This window comes from Eriocheir sinensis, unplaced genomic scaffold (genome assembly GCF_024679095.1).
Source record: "Eriocheir sinensis breed Jianghai 21 unplaced genomic scaffold, ASM2467909v1 Scaffold169, whole genome shotgun sequence".
Classification (NCBI taxonomy): domain Eukaryota; kingdom Metazoa; phylum Arthropoda; class Malacostraca; order Decapoda; family Varunidae; genus Eriocheir; species Eriocheir sinensis.
Genome location: NW_026111061.1, coordinates 539,567 through 556,192, shown reverse-complemented (window position 1 = coordinate 556,192; position 16,626 = coordinate 539,567). Strand labels below are relative to the sequence as shown.

The window sequence follows — 16,626 nt, the reverse complement described above, 5'->3', positions numbered from 1 at the left end:
AGACTTGCACATATGGAAAACGCAGCTACGGCCGCTTACGCTTGAGCTAGTTTGCTCACGTGTGATCGTACACGGCACACTATTGGCTGATGGATGGGAGGCGACCATCCAGAGCACTGTGTTCTGTATCCTGGGCCCTGATTGGCTCAGCGACCGTATCATTTGTTGGTTCGTGAGTGATTAGCTCGGAGACAAAGGGAGAGTGTGTTACAGCTTGGTACCGTTAAATGCTCGAGAAGTTGGCAGTGAGGACCCAGACAGGATGAGGCAATGGCTACACTTGAACAAGACTAAAGTCCTAAACTTGCTCAAAATGATTACTACAAGCTTATCTTGTTTCATGGAACTCTTTGCGGTACTGGAATAAACACGAGGAGAGCTACTGAACCGAACAGCTGATACGCTGTTCTTATTCTTGTGACCACAACTTGCCGACCACACAAGTAACCGACATGTTATTGACTGAGTTTCTGACTAGAATTTCGATGAGTTTCGTGTGAAATGTAGCTGACTTTGAATCTCTCGAGAAACTAGTGGTTGGGTGACCTTGTTCACACGGGCTAAGGCGAGATTCACAGGGTGCTTATATAAATAATATATATAAAATATCATATATAAATTACAGTAATCCCTCGCCATATCGCGGTTCACTTATCGCAGTCTCGCGGATTTTTCGCTATATCGCGGGATTTTGCAGTAAAATTATAATTTTCAAGACAAAAAAATGAAAACGATATAAATCAACGTAATTAGGAACACACTTAAATAAGAACCTACATCACCCACCTATTTTTTATTTTTCCGTCGCGGCCTATTGCACCGTTAGTCTTTTCCCTGGTTCACTCCTCCCCACTTCCTTTCTCTCTTCTCCCTCTCTGTCACCGTATTTTTCTCCTTCCTTCTCATTTCATTCTTTTCCTTTCACCTCCCTCCCAGTTTTTCTCTTTTAATCTCTTTTCCTCCCACTCACGTCTTTTCTCTCTCCCTCTATCCTCACCTTTACCTGACCTCAGGACCTCACCTGACTCTCCCTCAGGACCTGACATGACTCCCCCCCACTGTTGTTTTCATCCTCTTTATCTCTCCTTTTCCTCCACTACTTTTCCTTGTTCTCCCTTCTTACATCCTCTATCAGTATTTTTCATGACTCACTCTGTCCTTCTCCTCCCTTTCCCCTTCCGAATTTACCTAGTTGTGAAATAAAAGAAGTGAGCTACGCTCATATTGTCCTTTCTCTGAGTATTCTTCCGCCCCGCCAAACTAATTCCTGCGCGAAGTTCGTATTTACGAAAAAAATGTCGAAAGTCAAAACAAGAATTATAGTGTCATTTATTGGGACCGCGTCGTAACAATGAAACGTCAGAGGAAGTGTTTATAAGAGTGTGGGAAAGATTTGTAAGAGTGTAGGGAGGGTTTATAAAGCCTTAAAATATATATAAATAATAAAAAAATATAAGGTTGCTACTTCGCGGATTTTCGCCTATCGCGGGGGATTAGGAAACCTAACCCCCGCGATAGACACACAAAGGAGCACAAAGGAAGAACAAACAACAGCAGACCTGCTGGTACTTACGAGGCTGTTTGTGACAAGCTACACTAACTATCTAATCAAAGGTGGAAGATGAAGGACAGCAAAGGCGAAGGCTCCTCCCAACCCCCCTATCCCTCCAGCCAAAGCTGGCAGGAAAGAAAAAAGAACCATGCAGCATGGAAAAACTGCGTGGAATTTATGTAGGAAAGAACTACCATTACTGCTACCACTAACTGGGCGATAAACACGGACAAGGACACCAGTATTCTAAAGAACTTAACGTTATTACGACAATGAGTAATATCTTAGTTGCTGGTTGGATTCAAAATACTTGTCTAATCTATTCTTGAAGGCCGTAACTGTTATACTATCAACGATATCACAGGGTAGAGAGTTCCAAACATTAACAACTCGATTGAAGAAGAAGTGTTTAACTTCATGCGAAGAGAATCTTTTACCACTTATCTTCAAATTGTGACATTTAAACACTTCTATTAGATCGCCTCGCATTCTTCATTTTGATAGGCTGAATAAATTTATTTCTTTAAGCCTTTGTTCATATGATAAATTTCTCAACCCACGAATCATCTTTGTTACTCTTCGTTGAACCCGTTCCAACTTTTCTATGTCTTTTCTGTAATAGGGAGACCAAAACTGTACACAGTACTCTAGACAGGGTCGAACCAATGAATTATACTGTTTTAATATTACTTTTTACGATTTATTATTAAAGACTCGTCTGATGAAGCCAACCAATTTGTTTGCAGTTTTAACTACCTCTGAACAATGCTGACCGGGCTTTAAATCGCTTGATATAGTGATTCCAAGATCCTTTTCTTAGAAGAGGGATTACTGTATATAAATAACAAAATAAATACAAGCTCGCTACTTCGTGGATTTTCGCCTATCACGGGGGGCTCTGGAACCTAACCCCCGCGATAAACGAGGGATTCCTGTACCTTTAAAGTATGCATGGGAACTGTCCCTAAGGAGAGGCATAAAAGGGAAAATGTATACAAACAATAATGCATGTGTATATAACTTTGCCTTTTTCACTGACATTTATCTGTCTTTGTACGTGGGTTCCCTTTTAGAGCTGTAAGACATGCCTTTTTCACTGACATTTATCTGTCTTTGTACGTGGGTTCCCTTTTAGAGCTGTAAGACAAGAGTACTCGGAGCTGAAAACAATAGGAAGAGAGCCTCAGTTAGGGCTGCCACACTGATCGAAAACAAATAAGGAACGCAACATCCCATCCTCCAATAAAGAACGAATCCATATTTTAAGGAACGGATGGTAACACAAAAGTTTCTCTAGCCTACCCATGACTGACAGCCACTGCCCGTTGCTGGTGAAGGCAGGAGGAATGGGGGAGATGTTACGACGCGTATCTTACACGTATTTCAGGATGACCCTTGACAAACATAATATTAAAGACGGGTTTTGTGGTTCACCAAAAAATGTGCTCAATAAATTTTTAAAACACTGAATTTTATCTGCTTAACCATTCAGACAGGCAAATACAGAACAAATGGCATTCTGTATTTTAAGGAAAGGTTGGTAAGTTTCCAACCATGACAACAGGCGTTACTTCAGTCAGTTACGGGATCTACAGTTCATTAGGAGTATTTCAGTAGCTACTTAGCGTCATTGCATGCGACGGAGTTTCTTAAAACGTCCTTTTCTCTACATAATATTGACAAATGGCATCGTTTCAATTTAGTGTTTCTGAAGAGAACGATATTTTCACACCGGGAAATTCTTACTTATCCTACAGTGATGCTTTAAAATGGTCTGTGGTGCAACAGTAACCTCTTGAGCTCTTGTGTCCACTCCCACCTGGCAGGGTTACCCATAGGAAGCTCAGGAAAGGTCATTGCCATAGACCTATGGAGGTGAAGCCGGCAAGGTCAGTTCACCTCAGGTCCTCAAAGTGATAGGACGTGCTCGGGCTAGCTCTTGGGTTGACCATGTCTGGTGGGATGAGTTACAGTGGTGCAGTGAGGGGAGGAGGCAGGGCCGGTGGGGGTACAGTTGAGTTAGTAAATTCTCTCAATTGAAGAGTCGGAGAGGACTGTGGAGGCCATGAGGAAGGAAAGTCGAGTCCTTCGTTCATCAGGTCCTCAGACAGGCGATGTACATAGTACACCGTCACAAGATGGGGGCTGCCAGGTAGTCAAGAGCCATGGCAGCTGCTTAAAGCTGAAGAGGACCACTGTGCTGTGGAGTGCCACAACTCCTTCCAGGCTGTCTCTGAGCTGAGGGAGGGAGTGAAGGAGCAGGAGGTGAAGGAGAGGAGGGCAGATGAGAAATCCCTGCCCAGAGGTAACATTTTGGTTGTTGGGGATAGCCAGGTCAGGTTGTTAGATAGGGCCTTCTGTGCTAAAGATAGGACACGTAGGACCAGGGTGTGTTTTCCTGGGGCGGGGATTAGGGATGTCAGCGACAGGGTGGAGTCGTGCATGTCAGGCAAGGGAGTCAAACCCATCGTCTGCCTGAGCGTAGGAGGGAACGACATAGGCAGGTTAGGTAGTGAGCAGCTCCTGCGTCGCTACATGGAGGCTCTTCGAAGAATTACGTTCAAAGGCGGGGTTCCTGTGGTGTGTGGGGTTCTGCCAAGGCGGCGGGTTGGTGCCATTTGGCTGTTCAGGGCTATTGCATTAAACTGCAGGTTGGCAGATTATTGCAAAGCCAATGGATGGACATTTGTTGAGGCCTGGGACAGTTTCTTTGGCAAGAGCCACCTATACCAGAGGGACGGGGTTCACCTTTCAGGGGAGGGGGTACAGATCTTGTCTGATGCCCTTGAACGTGGATTGGGGGCCCTGCAGGGTTTTTTAGGGTAAGTAAGAAGGGGCCTAAGATGGCAATACCAAGTGGGAGCACTAAATGTAGTAATAGTAATAGCAGCAGCAGGGTAAGGCAAGGGGTAGGTCTAAATGTGTACTATACAAACAGTAGAAGTATTAGGAATAAGAATAAGATAGATTTATTGAGGGGAAAGGCGTGCGTAGAGAAATTTGATATGATAGCTATCACAGAGTCATGGATAAACACTGCAGACAGACACTTTCTCCCAGAATTAGAGATTGAAGGGTATAAGTTATTCCACCAAGATCGAATAGGCAGGAACGGGGGTGTGGTCACACTCTTCGTCAGGGACAATCTTAAGTGTGTCATTAACAACTCAATCAAGGAAGATAGCAATACAGAATCCCTCTGGGTAGAAACAATAGGTAGGAAGGAGAAGCTTGTCATCGGAGTACTTTACAGACCGCCCAGCCTTACCAGGGACAGTAGCTAACCCCTTTTACAAGAAATTAGTAGGGCGTCAAGATATAGGAATGTATGTGTAATTGGGGATTTCAATTATAGGAACATAGAGTGGGATACTTTATCCGGAGACCAAGAGGCACAGGATTTGTTAGATGTGATACAGGATAGTTTCCTTAAGCAGTTAATTAGAACACCAACGAGGGAGGAAAATATTTTGGATTTGTTGTTAACTAATAAGCAACACTGAGGTTGGGGATTCATTAGGTAACAGTGATCATAAGGAAATTAGATTTAATATTAAATGGGAGGATAGAGTCAGCAGTAACAACACATTAATACCTGACTTCAGGAAGGCAGACTACATGGGTTAAGAAAACAACTGCAGAGGCTTAGGGGAGTGAGATCAGAAGTAGGTCAGGACCCAGAGCAGGGAGGGGCGTTAATCTTTGGTGAGGTCACTAGTCAGGTCAGTAGCTTGGAGTACAATAGTCTGGTCAGGGAGATTAAATTAGGACAGAAACAGTTTATACCTCACAGGGAAGTCAGGTCAACAGGTAATTACCCACGATGGATGACAGACAGGCTAAAAACTGAAATAGGAAGGAAAAGAGGACTATATGTTAGAATTAAAAGGGGGGAAACTCACCTAAGGGATAGTTACAACGATTTAGCTAGAGCAGTAAAGAAAAACACACGTATGGCAAAACGTAATTATGAGATTAGAATTGCCAGGGAAGCAAAGACCAATCCAAAGGGCTTCTTTCAGCTTTATAAGACCAAGGTTAGGGATAAGATAGGGCCGCTTAAGTCGGGAGAATCACTGATTGATAGTGATGAGGAAATGAGCGAGGCGTTAAATAGATATTTCTTAACTGTATTTACCAAAGAAAGATTAGATGATATACCTCAGGGAGAACAGATCTACAGGGGAGGAGAAGTAGAAGAATTAACCGACATCAACATAAGTAGGGAGCTCGTGATTAGACAGATAGATAGACTCAAAGTCACTAAGGCGCCAGAGCCAGATGAACTTTTCCCCAGGGTAATAAAGGAATGTGAAACTAAAATAAGTGGGCAGTTAACAGAAGTATTTAGGAAGTCACTAGACACAGGGGTGGTGCCTGTTTCATGGAGGCAGGCACACGCTATTCCAATATTTAAGAAGGGAGACAAATCTTCTATGGAAAACTATAGGCCGATTAGTTTGACGTCAGTTATAGGTAAAATGATTGAGTTAATAATAGCCGATAGTATTAGGGACCATATTGACAGACATAATTTAATTAACGACTCACAGCATGGGTTTATTAAAGGAAAGTCGTGCCTCACTAATCTTATATCCTTTTACAATAGAGTATTCGAGGCAGCTGACAATGATGAGAGCTATGATGTGGTTTATCTTGATTTTAGTAAGGCCTTCGATAAGGTACCTTACCACAGACTGTTAAATAAAGTCAGGGCTCATGGGATAAGAGGGAAGGTATTTGATTGGATTAAGGCGTGGATCAGCGACAGGAAACAGAGGGTTACCATTAACAGTAAAAAATCCGAATGGGGTAATGTTACCAATGGGGTTCCTCAAGGTTCAGTTTTAGGCTTGCTTTTATTCATTATCTACATCAATGACATAGACAATGGGATAACTGGTGACATAGGTAAATTTGCAGATGACACCAAAATAGGATGCACTATTAGGACATTGGAGGATGCTAAAGCACTGCAGGAGGATCTCAACAAACTGTCAGCTTGGTCAGAGAAATGGCAGATGAATTTGAACATCACCAAGTGTAGCGTACTAAGTGTAGGAAAACGCAACCCATTACACGGGTATAGTTTAGACTCCACAGCGATAGGCAGGTCTGAGTGTGAAAGGGATTTGGGAGTGTTAGTGAACTCTGACCTAAAACTAAGGAAGCAATGTATTAGTGCAAGGAATAGGGCTAACAGGGTATTAGGCTTTATTAACAGGACAGTAACCAACAGGAGAGCAGAGGTCATCCTCAGACTCTATTTAGCATTAGTTAGGCCACACATAGATTATGCTGTCCAGTTTTGGTGCCCACACTACAGAATGGACATCAACTTCCTAGAATCAGTTCAGAGGAGGGTGACTAAGATGATTCAGGGGCTGAGGAACCTCCCATATCAAAATAGGCTGAAACATCTAAACTTACATTCACTAGAAAGACGAAGAGTACGGGGAGATCTGATAGAAGTATTCAAATGGGTCAAGGGTTACAACAAAGGCGATATAAGTAAAGTACTGAGAATTTGCCAGCAGGATAGAACTCGCAGTAATGGATTTAAATTAGAAAAGTATAGATTTAGGAGAGATATAGGCAAGCATTGGTTTAGTAATAGGGTGGTGGGGGAATGGAATAGACTCAGCAATCACATAGTTAGTGCAGGGACGATAGCTTGTTTTAAGAGTAGACTGGATAGCTACATGGACGAGGACGACAGGTGGCAGTGAGGTGTGGGTGCAGTAAGGTGGCAGGGTACTGGTGCGTGCCTAGTACCGCCGGTATAACGAGGATCAAGCCTCTACCTGTAACCCCTGTAACTACACCTCACCCATCGTGAGTAGTGGGGGGGATTCTGGAGCTGCCCTGTGTAGGCCACCCGGCCTCTTGCAGTTTCCCTATGTTCTTATGTTCTTATGTAAGACATGGCCCTGCCACGGCTTGCACAGGACCCCCAATTCTTGGCAATATTTTTTAAATCTGACACACCAGAACAAGAAACGCAAAAAATTTGCGAGATTATGGGTTAATCATTGCTCGGTCGACGGTAATTCTTGACTGCCAGATGATGACGGCTCTAGTCTCAGTCCACGTTGTAAACTCGTAGAAATAGCATTGGTGCGCTCGTGTCATGTTTTCAACAATAAAGTGAGTTTTTCACACCAGACTCATCGTGAGCCATGGCAGATGTTTCTCACAAACAAAAATGTCTTCGGCATTTCCTAGTGTTAGAATTTATTTGGTGAGTAGTTCATACACCTTCTTTCAGCACAAGAATATCCACCGATACACATGGAGGAGGGGAGAAGATAATGAGCAGAAAGGATTGATTGATTGATTGATTATGTGGCAATAGACAAAAGGCTTAGAAAATAAATTTGTGACGCGAAGGTAGTAAGAGGAATGTTCGATGGCTCTGACCATCTTGCAGTGCTGGCAAAGTTAAAGCTGAAAGAAAAGTGGGTGTTTGAAAAGAAAGGTGAAGTAAAAAGGGAAATACTGAAGACAGAAGAGTTACAGGAAAAAGAAATAAAAGATGAGTATAACCATGAAATGGCAGAGGCCTTAAGTGAAAAATGGGAAAGTGTAAAAGATAATACAAATATTGAAAAAGTTTTTGGAACATTTAAAGAAATAATGGTAACTACAACAAAAAAGGTGTTAGGGATGAAAGTGGTGAGAGATGGAAAAAGAAAAGGAAATTCATGGTGGACAGAAGAGATAAGGAGGACAGTAAAAGAGAAAAGGGAACTTTTTAAGAAAACTCAAGAAAGAAGTGTGGCTGAACAAGTAAAAAGGGAAAGGAAAAAGAAATATAGAGAATGCAAAATGAAATTAAAAAAAACAATAAAAGAAAGTAAGAAGAGAGTTGATGAAGACTTTGGAAAAAGACTAAGTGAAAAATATAAAGGGAACAGGAAATCCTATTGGAAAGAAAGAAAAAACAAAAGAAATGCAGAAAATATCTCCTCAAGTAAAATAAATGAAGTTATGGATGAGCATGGAAAGATGTTGAAAGACGGGGAAGCTGTGAAAGAGAGATGGAGAGAATATTTCAAAAACTTAATGAATTTTGAGGATGGACGTCCAGCAGCCGTAACAGCAGCAGTTTTGAGTAGAGGTAGAGGAGGAGTATATAAGGAAAGAAATATATCACATGAAGAAGTATATCAGGCAATAAAAAGATTAAAACACAGAAAGGCAGCAGGAATTGATGGAAACACAGCAGAAATGTTGAAGTGTGGAGGAGATGAAGTCGTGAAATGGATGGTCAAGATATGTGAAGTAGCATGGGGGGTGGGGGGGGTGCCTGCAGACTGGACGAAAGCCATCATTGTCCCAGTTTACAAGGGGAAGGGAAGGGCAAGACAGGGGAATGTGGGAGCTATAGAGGTATAAGTCTCCTGAGTATACCGGGAAAGGTATATGAAAGAGTCATAATAGAGAGGGTGCAGAGACTTACAGAAGAGAAAATCAGTGAAGAACAAGGAGGCTTCAGGAAGGGAAGGGGATGTGTGGATCAGATATTTGCCTTCAGGATGGTAGTAGAAAAAATATTAGCAAAAGGAAAGAAACTATACGCTGCCTTCATGGATTTGGAAAAAGCTTATGACAGAGTCGATTGGATTGCATTGTGGGATGTTTTAAAGATTTATGGTGTGGGAGGAAAACTGCTTAGTTCAATAAAGTCTTTCTATGAGGATGCATCTGCATGTGTCAAAATTACTGGAGAAACAAGTGAACATTTTGAGATAAAAGTGGGTTTAAGACAAGGGTGCGTCATGTCACCATGGTTATTCAGTATTTATATGGATGCTGTTATTAGAGAAATGAAGGGCAAAGTTGGAGAAGTTGGAGAAAGACTGTTCGATGAGGGAAGGAACTGGGTACTGAATTCAATACTGTTTGCTGATGACACGGTGCTCATTGCAGAAAATGAAAGTGACCTACAAAATTTGGTCAGTGTTTTTGATAGTGTCTGTAACAGGAGAAAGCTGCAAGTAAATGTCAACAAAAATAAAGTGATGGTTTGTGAGCGAAGTAGAGGTGAGGTTGTAGATACTGTATGCCCATATAGAGTGGGAATTGAATGTGAAAAAGAATGCAAAATAATTTTGAATGGTGAAGAAATGGGAGAGGTCAATGAGTTTAAGTACCTTGGATCAGTTATGTGTAAGCATGGTGGTACGGAGGGAGAGATAAGAGAAAGGGCATTGCAAGGAAGAAGGGTGGTAGGGTCTTTGGGACGAATCATGAATGGCAGAAGTGTGAGCATGGAGGTAAAGAGGGATTTGAGAAATACAATAATAGTACCAACCCTCACATATGCAAGTGAAATGTGGGCCTGGAAGGAAAGGCAGAGGTCTAGAGTGCAGGCAGTGGAAATGAGTTATTTGAGGAGTGCTTGTGGTGTGAGTAGAATGGATAGAATGAGTAATGAAAGTGTGTACGAGTGTTTTGGAATGTGTCACAGGGGTGAAGGGAAGAAGTGTGGAGTGGTGGAAGTGAAGCGACAGACTTTAAAGTGGTTTGGCCACATGGAGCGAATGGAGGAGAGTAAGATGACCAGAAGGGTGTATGTGAGTGAGATAGAGGGAGGGAATGCTAGAGGACGACCTCCAGTGAAATGGAGGGAGAGGGTGCAAGAGTACGTTAGGGAGAGGGGGGAGAGATCTTTGAGAAACTTTGAGTAGGAAAGGAGGGAGTGTCTGGATAGAGAAAGATGGAAGCTCTTCTGCCGTGGCCATCCCCTGGTGGGAGCTCCTAAGAGCAGACGTCGATGAAATGATGATGATGATGATAGTTCATACAAACCAAACATACCCAATGGCAAGAAGAGAGCAGTGTTAAAGACGACTGCTCTCTTCTTGCCAAGAGCTAGGTTTGGTTCATGTGAGCCACTCACCAAATACATTCTAACACACTCAAGAAATGGTGAAGTCGTTTCTGTTTGTCAGAAACATCTGCAATGGTTCCTAATGAGTCTGGTGTGTACATGCATGCGTGTGTGTGTGTGTGTGTGTGTGTGTGTGTGTGTGTGTGTGTGTGTTTGTTGTTATTCGATCCATGTGTTTACGTGGTTGAGTCAAGATGGGTGGGTTGGCCACGCACGCGCAGTGGTGACAATGAGAACTGGCATGCAGGAACCACAGGCATGCCACACCCACAGCTGTTTCTTCCTTCCATTTAACTGCAGCAACAAGCCCACAACTTGGGTAATGGCAGCACAAGCCGCGAAAGCCCTTTCTTTAGCAGACGACGCCACGTTGATACAGGGCAAGTGCTTTGTTTACGTTGTGGATGTGGATACTGGCAACAAACCTTCGCCGTGTGTGACGCACACCCGGAAAAGTTGGAATTGCCAGTTGCCCTAGCTGGCACCAACTCGGTGGGAAAAAAAAGCGCTGTGTGACACCAGCTTACAGATAACCGTGAACTCGCTCCCGGTTGGGCGTATGGGTGTTGCCCATAGCCCCAACGGTTGGACGAAAATGGCCATTGTGACACCACCTTAAGGCAGTGAAGCCGCTGATAGGGTGGGCGTCGGCGATGACGTCATCTGACTCCCCGCGAACCATAAGCGTGTTTTCAGAACTGGCAGCCAATCGTAAGGCAGCCGCCTTCAGCTGAGGCTTCAAAACTACCCGTTCTCTCTCTCTCTCTCTCTCTCTCTCTCTTCCCATAGCCACAATGTTTGGAGGAAAACTTCCAGTGTGATACTACCTTTAAAGGTAGCATGCATGACACCGATGGTAAGTAGACGTGACCCGTACGTGTCAAAGCAGCACAAAACTCAGGGTGATAATGCGCGAAAGTGGGGATGGTAAGAATTTAGGACTAACCGCAAAACTCGAGAATTGCAAAACTCGAGAGGGTACTGTATATATATATATATACAGTCATCCCCCGCCGTTCGCGGGTATTTCGTTCCCGGACTTCGGCGCGATGTGCGAAACCGCGAACGGCGGGACTATAACCCTATGGGAAAATATGCATTTGGGGAAGTCACCTCTGACACGTCATATAAAACATGTTTTTTTCGTTCCCAAAAGTAGCCCAATTTGCGATAAGTAGCCCAATCTGGCAACACTGCAGTGTGGCGGCGCGTGAATTTTTTTTTTTTAGGATAATGTTGCTATGAGAAAATCTCGACCAATAGCAGTCGTCCCTGAGTGAGCTGCTGGCCAATAGGAAAGCATGACGTCACAGTCTAACCGTGACGTCACTCAGGAGCAACCTAAAGGCGGTGTCACACTAGCACTTTTTCCGTCAACTTTTTCCGTCGTTTGTCTGAATATCGTCGATTTCTTGGCGGCCTGTCACACACAAACGGTGTTTCGTCTGAAACTTTCCGTCGGCACAGACCAAGGAATGTAAACAAACATGGAGTCCACGCTGCGGCAAAGATACGCTGCTCTGAACCTAATACTGTGTATTGTGAGACTTAGACGAGCTAAACAAGCCAAAAAGCGTGCATGGATGCGCTCATGGTTGGCTCGTCGGGAAAGAGAAGTGTACCACAGGCTGCTGTTAAAGAGCTGAGTTTAGAGGATCATGAGACTCTGAAGAATTGGATCAGGTTGGACAAGAGCCAGTACCACAGACTTCTGGAGTTAGTGACACCTCTTATTGCCAGAAGTGACACCAGGATGAGGAAGGCTGTCACTGCAGGAGAGCGTTTGAGACAGGTTGAAGCCACATGGAAAGTCTCGGTCTTGGTCTTGGAAATGTAAACAAAGGCGGAAATTTGCAGGCGGAAACGATCCTGATCGTCTGACAAATTCATGCGATAAGTTCATGCGGAACGATGAAAAATCGACGGAAATCGCATTAATCGACGGAAAAAGTGCTAGTGTGACACTGCCTTAACGTCCATTGCCCCGCCTCCTCCTCTCTCTCCTCCTCTCTGCCTCTCTGCCTCCCTCCTCTCCTTCCCCTCCTCTGCCTCCCTCCTCCTCTCTGCCTTCCTATTTAGCGTCAATGCATCCGCGTATCGCTAAACTGGGGCAGCGTATAAGCGGGGTCACAATTAGTTGACTGAATACGCGAAAGCGCGATGGGTGAGACCGCGAACGGCGGGGGGTGACTGTATATATATATATATATATATATATATATATATATATATATATATATATATATAGTAAAACCCCGATTATCCGAAAGCGGATTATCCGAAAAACCGGATTATCCGAAATTGATCTGGATAATGCAATTAAATTTTTTTTTTTCTATACTAAAACGTTATAAAACATCAAAAATAAATAAAAGTAACTACATATGTACTATATTAACACATTTAAAATTGATAAGAACAGTTAAAATGAATATGCTTTCTAATACGTATTGCCAAAATAGCTTGTAACGAATAGATTAATGTATTAGACAAAAAACATTAAACAAACTCTCAACAACACCACGTCCGCACCTTCGCCCCAGCAAGGACGTAGGTGCGGCGAACGAACAAACTACTGCACGACTACTCTCACACCGTACTCTCAAGACAACGACACAAACACGACTACCCTCTCCACTCCATGCCACATTCCCCTTCCAACATACGAGTTGCGCGATAATATGAGTCATCATACTGTGTCTCCACCTGCACGATGCATCAAGGTCACACTTGCAAGCTTGCACAACCATTCACAATTCAGATCTGCAACGTTCACAAGTATCAACATACACTGGTCCAGACAAGGAGACACACAGACAAACATACAATAAAACATTTACATCACAAGTTTTAAGCGTACTACTTTGTTTAGCGTAGCGTGTGTTTGTTTGGTTTCATTGTTTACATCGTCAGTCGGCGGCAGTCGCGTCACACACTTCACACTGGGCAGTCGCATCGCGTTCTACCTGTGCTTCAACCTCACTTCTTTCTACATCACCATGCCGAAAGAAACCGGGAAAAGGAAGAAAGTCGTCCTTACCATACAGCAGAAGCTGGAGATATTGGACAAGCTGAAGGCGGGTCAATCGGGAACGTCCATCGCCCACGAATATGGCATTGGGAATTCTACTGTTACGGACATCAAAAAGACAGGGCCATAGTTAAGGCAGTTCACTCAGAAGCATCTCCCAGCTGTCTTCCACCACAAGAACAAAGATTCAGGACCGAGGACCATGAAGCTGGGTAAATACCAAAACCTAGACGAGGCGTTGTTCAAGTGGCAGCAACAGCACGTATCTTCTGGATTGCCAGTGCAGGGTGTAGATCTACAGTCTGCAGCGGAAACCCTGGCAAACGATTTAGGTATTAATGACTTCAAAGCTTCTACTGGGTGGCTCGTTAGGTTCAGAAAGCGTCATCTTTTAGCAAACAAGAGGGTCTGTGGAGAGATTACTAGTGCTGCTATCGATGTTGTGAGTGACGAAGGACTGCTAACCCATCAACTCTACAATTTAGACGAGACCGGACTATTCTGGAGGGCACTGCCCAACAACACACAGGCAAGCACAGCTATTAAGGACGCGCCAGGAAGGAAGCTGGACAAGGGCCGCATTTCCATCTTGTTTGGCGCTAATGCTGACGGTACACACCGGGTTACACCAGTTGTGGTTGGGAAAGCAAGGAGGCCCCGTGTGCTGAAGGACTGCATGGACCACCTGCCTGTCCACTATTTTTCTTCAGCAAAGGCTTGGTTCACCTCTGGCATTTTCAAGGACGTGTTTCACAAGATCATTGTCCCTTCCATCACCAAGCACCAGATCACCGAACTGAAGACGACACCACACAACGTGAAGGCTTTAATCCTCCTCGACAATGCCCCTGCCCACCCTGCCAAGGAGGATTTAGTGTCACGAGACGGCAGGATCCGTTGCATGTTTTTGCCCGCCAACACCACCTCAATCATCCAGCCAATGGATCAGGGCGTCATACAAGCAGTAAAGATGCGCTACCGCCGGCACTTTATGCAGGAAATTCTGTGTGTGACGCTCACGGGGGAAGAAGGAGACACCAGAGCCCAGAGGACAATAGCAAACCTCAAGAGGTACAACCTGAAGACAGCAATCTACAACCTTGAGAATGCGTGGAAACAGGTGCCCCCTTCTACAACGGCCAATGCCTGGAATCCCCTGCTACGAGGCCATGAGGATATGCGAGAAGTGTTTGAAGGATTCGACCGGGAGGTGCGAGAGGTGAAGGAGGGCCCTGGGTGATTACGAGATAGTTACAGAGGAGGACGTCCAGGAGTGGCTCACTGTGGATGAGGAGGACTCAGGTTACGCTCTCCAATCAACCAAAGAAATAGCTGAGGAAGTGATGCACGGCCATGACAACGATGATGATGACGACGACGACGATGATCCTTCTGATCCTTCCATGTCTTTGGCAACAGTCCGGTCCTGCATCGAAGGAGTGCTTCAGTTTCTTGACCAGCGACCAAGGGACATTTCAAATAGCAATCAACTGTACCCGATGATGCGAGCAGCACTGAGTGACGTTTTTTCAGCCAAGAACACCTTCGTCCACCCAGTCTTCTCGCCCTTCATCAAGTGCCTCATCCTCCTTGTCTACGTTTGATTTGGACAGTGAAGATGGAGCAATGGACGATCCGTCAGGATAGTGGAAGATATACATATGTATGGAATAATTCTTGTTCTCTGTTACGTATCATCAGGATAGTGGAAGATATATGTACAGGGGGGTTGTCTAATATGCGAGAATATGGGCGGTTCAAAGCCTCGCATATCGCAAATTCGCATATTAGGAACCTTAAAAAGCATGTAAATAATGGTATATGGGCGGTCAGCCACATTTTTTTAACTTAGTTTCCAATGTAATAAACTGCTTTTTCGAGTTCTTTGGAGGCGCCATAATAACAACAACAGCAACAACAATAGCCCACAGGCTAGCTTGCACACAGCACAGACACAGCTTGTGAGAGCAATGGCTGCTTTAGACGTACTGATGAAGAGAACACGTGGAGCCGTCTCACAGAGTAGAGTTGCCAGATTGCGCCATTGTTTATTTCCCTTCCTTCGGGAAGTGAGTAACAGCAAGTTCATTATTTGGTAGGAAATGGATGTTAGCGAAGTCGGGAACATGAAATGAATGAAAAAAAAACTTTTACTACCGAGTCAAGTCACCGCTCCCACGTGCTCCACCCCCCAAGGGGGGGAGGGAGGGAGGAAGGAGGTCGCATATGAGGTGGTTCGCATATCCCAAGTTCGCATATCAGGCGACCCCCCTGTATAGAATAATTCTTGTTTTCTGTTACGTATAAGGTATGTACGTCAACACGAAAAAAAAATAAAAAAAAAAAAAGTTTTCCATCCACAACACAATTTTTTTTAGATAAAAAGCAGCAGCGACAGCATCCTCATCCATCCTGGCTAATGGTCCGCCCATACTAGCTACATGTGTTCTAATGAGAAAATAAGAACCAAGGTGCAAGATCAAAGTGATATTCATCCAAACGAGAAAGCAAGACACAATGCCGATGATCAAACTGGCGGCGATCAAAATGGCGGCCATAAATCCGGATTATCCGAAAAATCAGCTTATCCGAAAGAGGCTTCCCCCCTTCCATTTCGGATAATCGGGGTTTTACTGTATGTATATATATATATATATATATATATATATATATATATATATATATATATATATATATATATATATATATATATATATATACAGCACCTCTCGAAGTTTCATGTTAGTCCTAAATTCTTACCATCCCGACTTTCGCGCATTATCACCCCAAGTTTGGTGCAGCTTTGGCACGTACGGGTCACGTCTACTTACCATCGACGTCACGCACGCTACCTTTAAAGGTAGTGTTACATTGGATGTTTTCCTCCAAACATTGTGGCTATGGCAAAAGAGAGAGAGAGAGAGAGAGAGAGAGAGAGAGAGAGAGAGAGAGAGAGAGAGAGAGAGAGAGAGAGAGAGAGAGAGAGAGAGAGAGAGAGAGAGAGAGATATACATAAAAAAAAAGACAACACACACACCAAGGTCCAAACTAGGTGGTCTGTCCTTACACCTAAGTGAATCTACACTAATCAGATGGCTCCAAAACGTTGCTTTTCTACTCTAGTTAATATTAAGTTCAAGGAAGTGA

General features: G+C 43.9%; 1 protein-coding gene across 1 annotated transcript in view; it reads left to right on the top strand.

The window, feature by feature from the left end:
• Positions 1 to 14,719, top strand: part of LOC126990484 (tigger transposable element-derived protein 7-like) — a 26,051-nt gene extending 11,332 nt beyond the window's left edge. Inside the window, exon 2 of the mRNA XM_050849079.1 lies at positions 14,222 to 14,719. Within this exon, the coding sequence (XP_050705036.1) occupies positions 14,222 to 14,719 (498 nt within the window). The remainder of the gene's footprint in view (positions 1 to 14,221) is intronic.
• Positions 14,720 to 16,626: the final 1,907 nt, after the last annotated feature.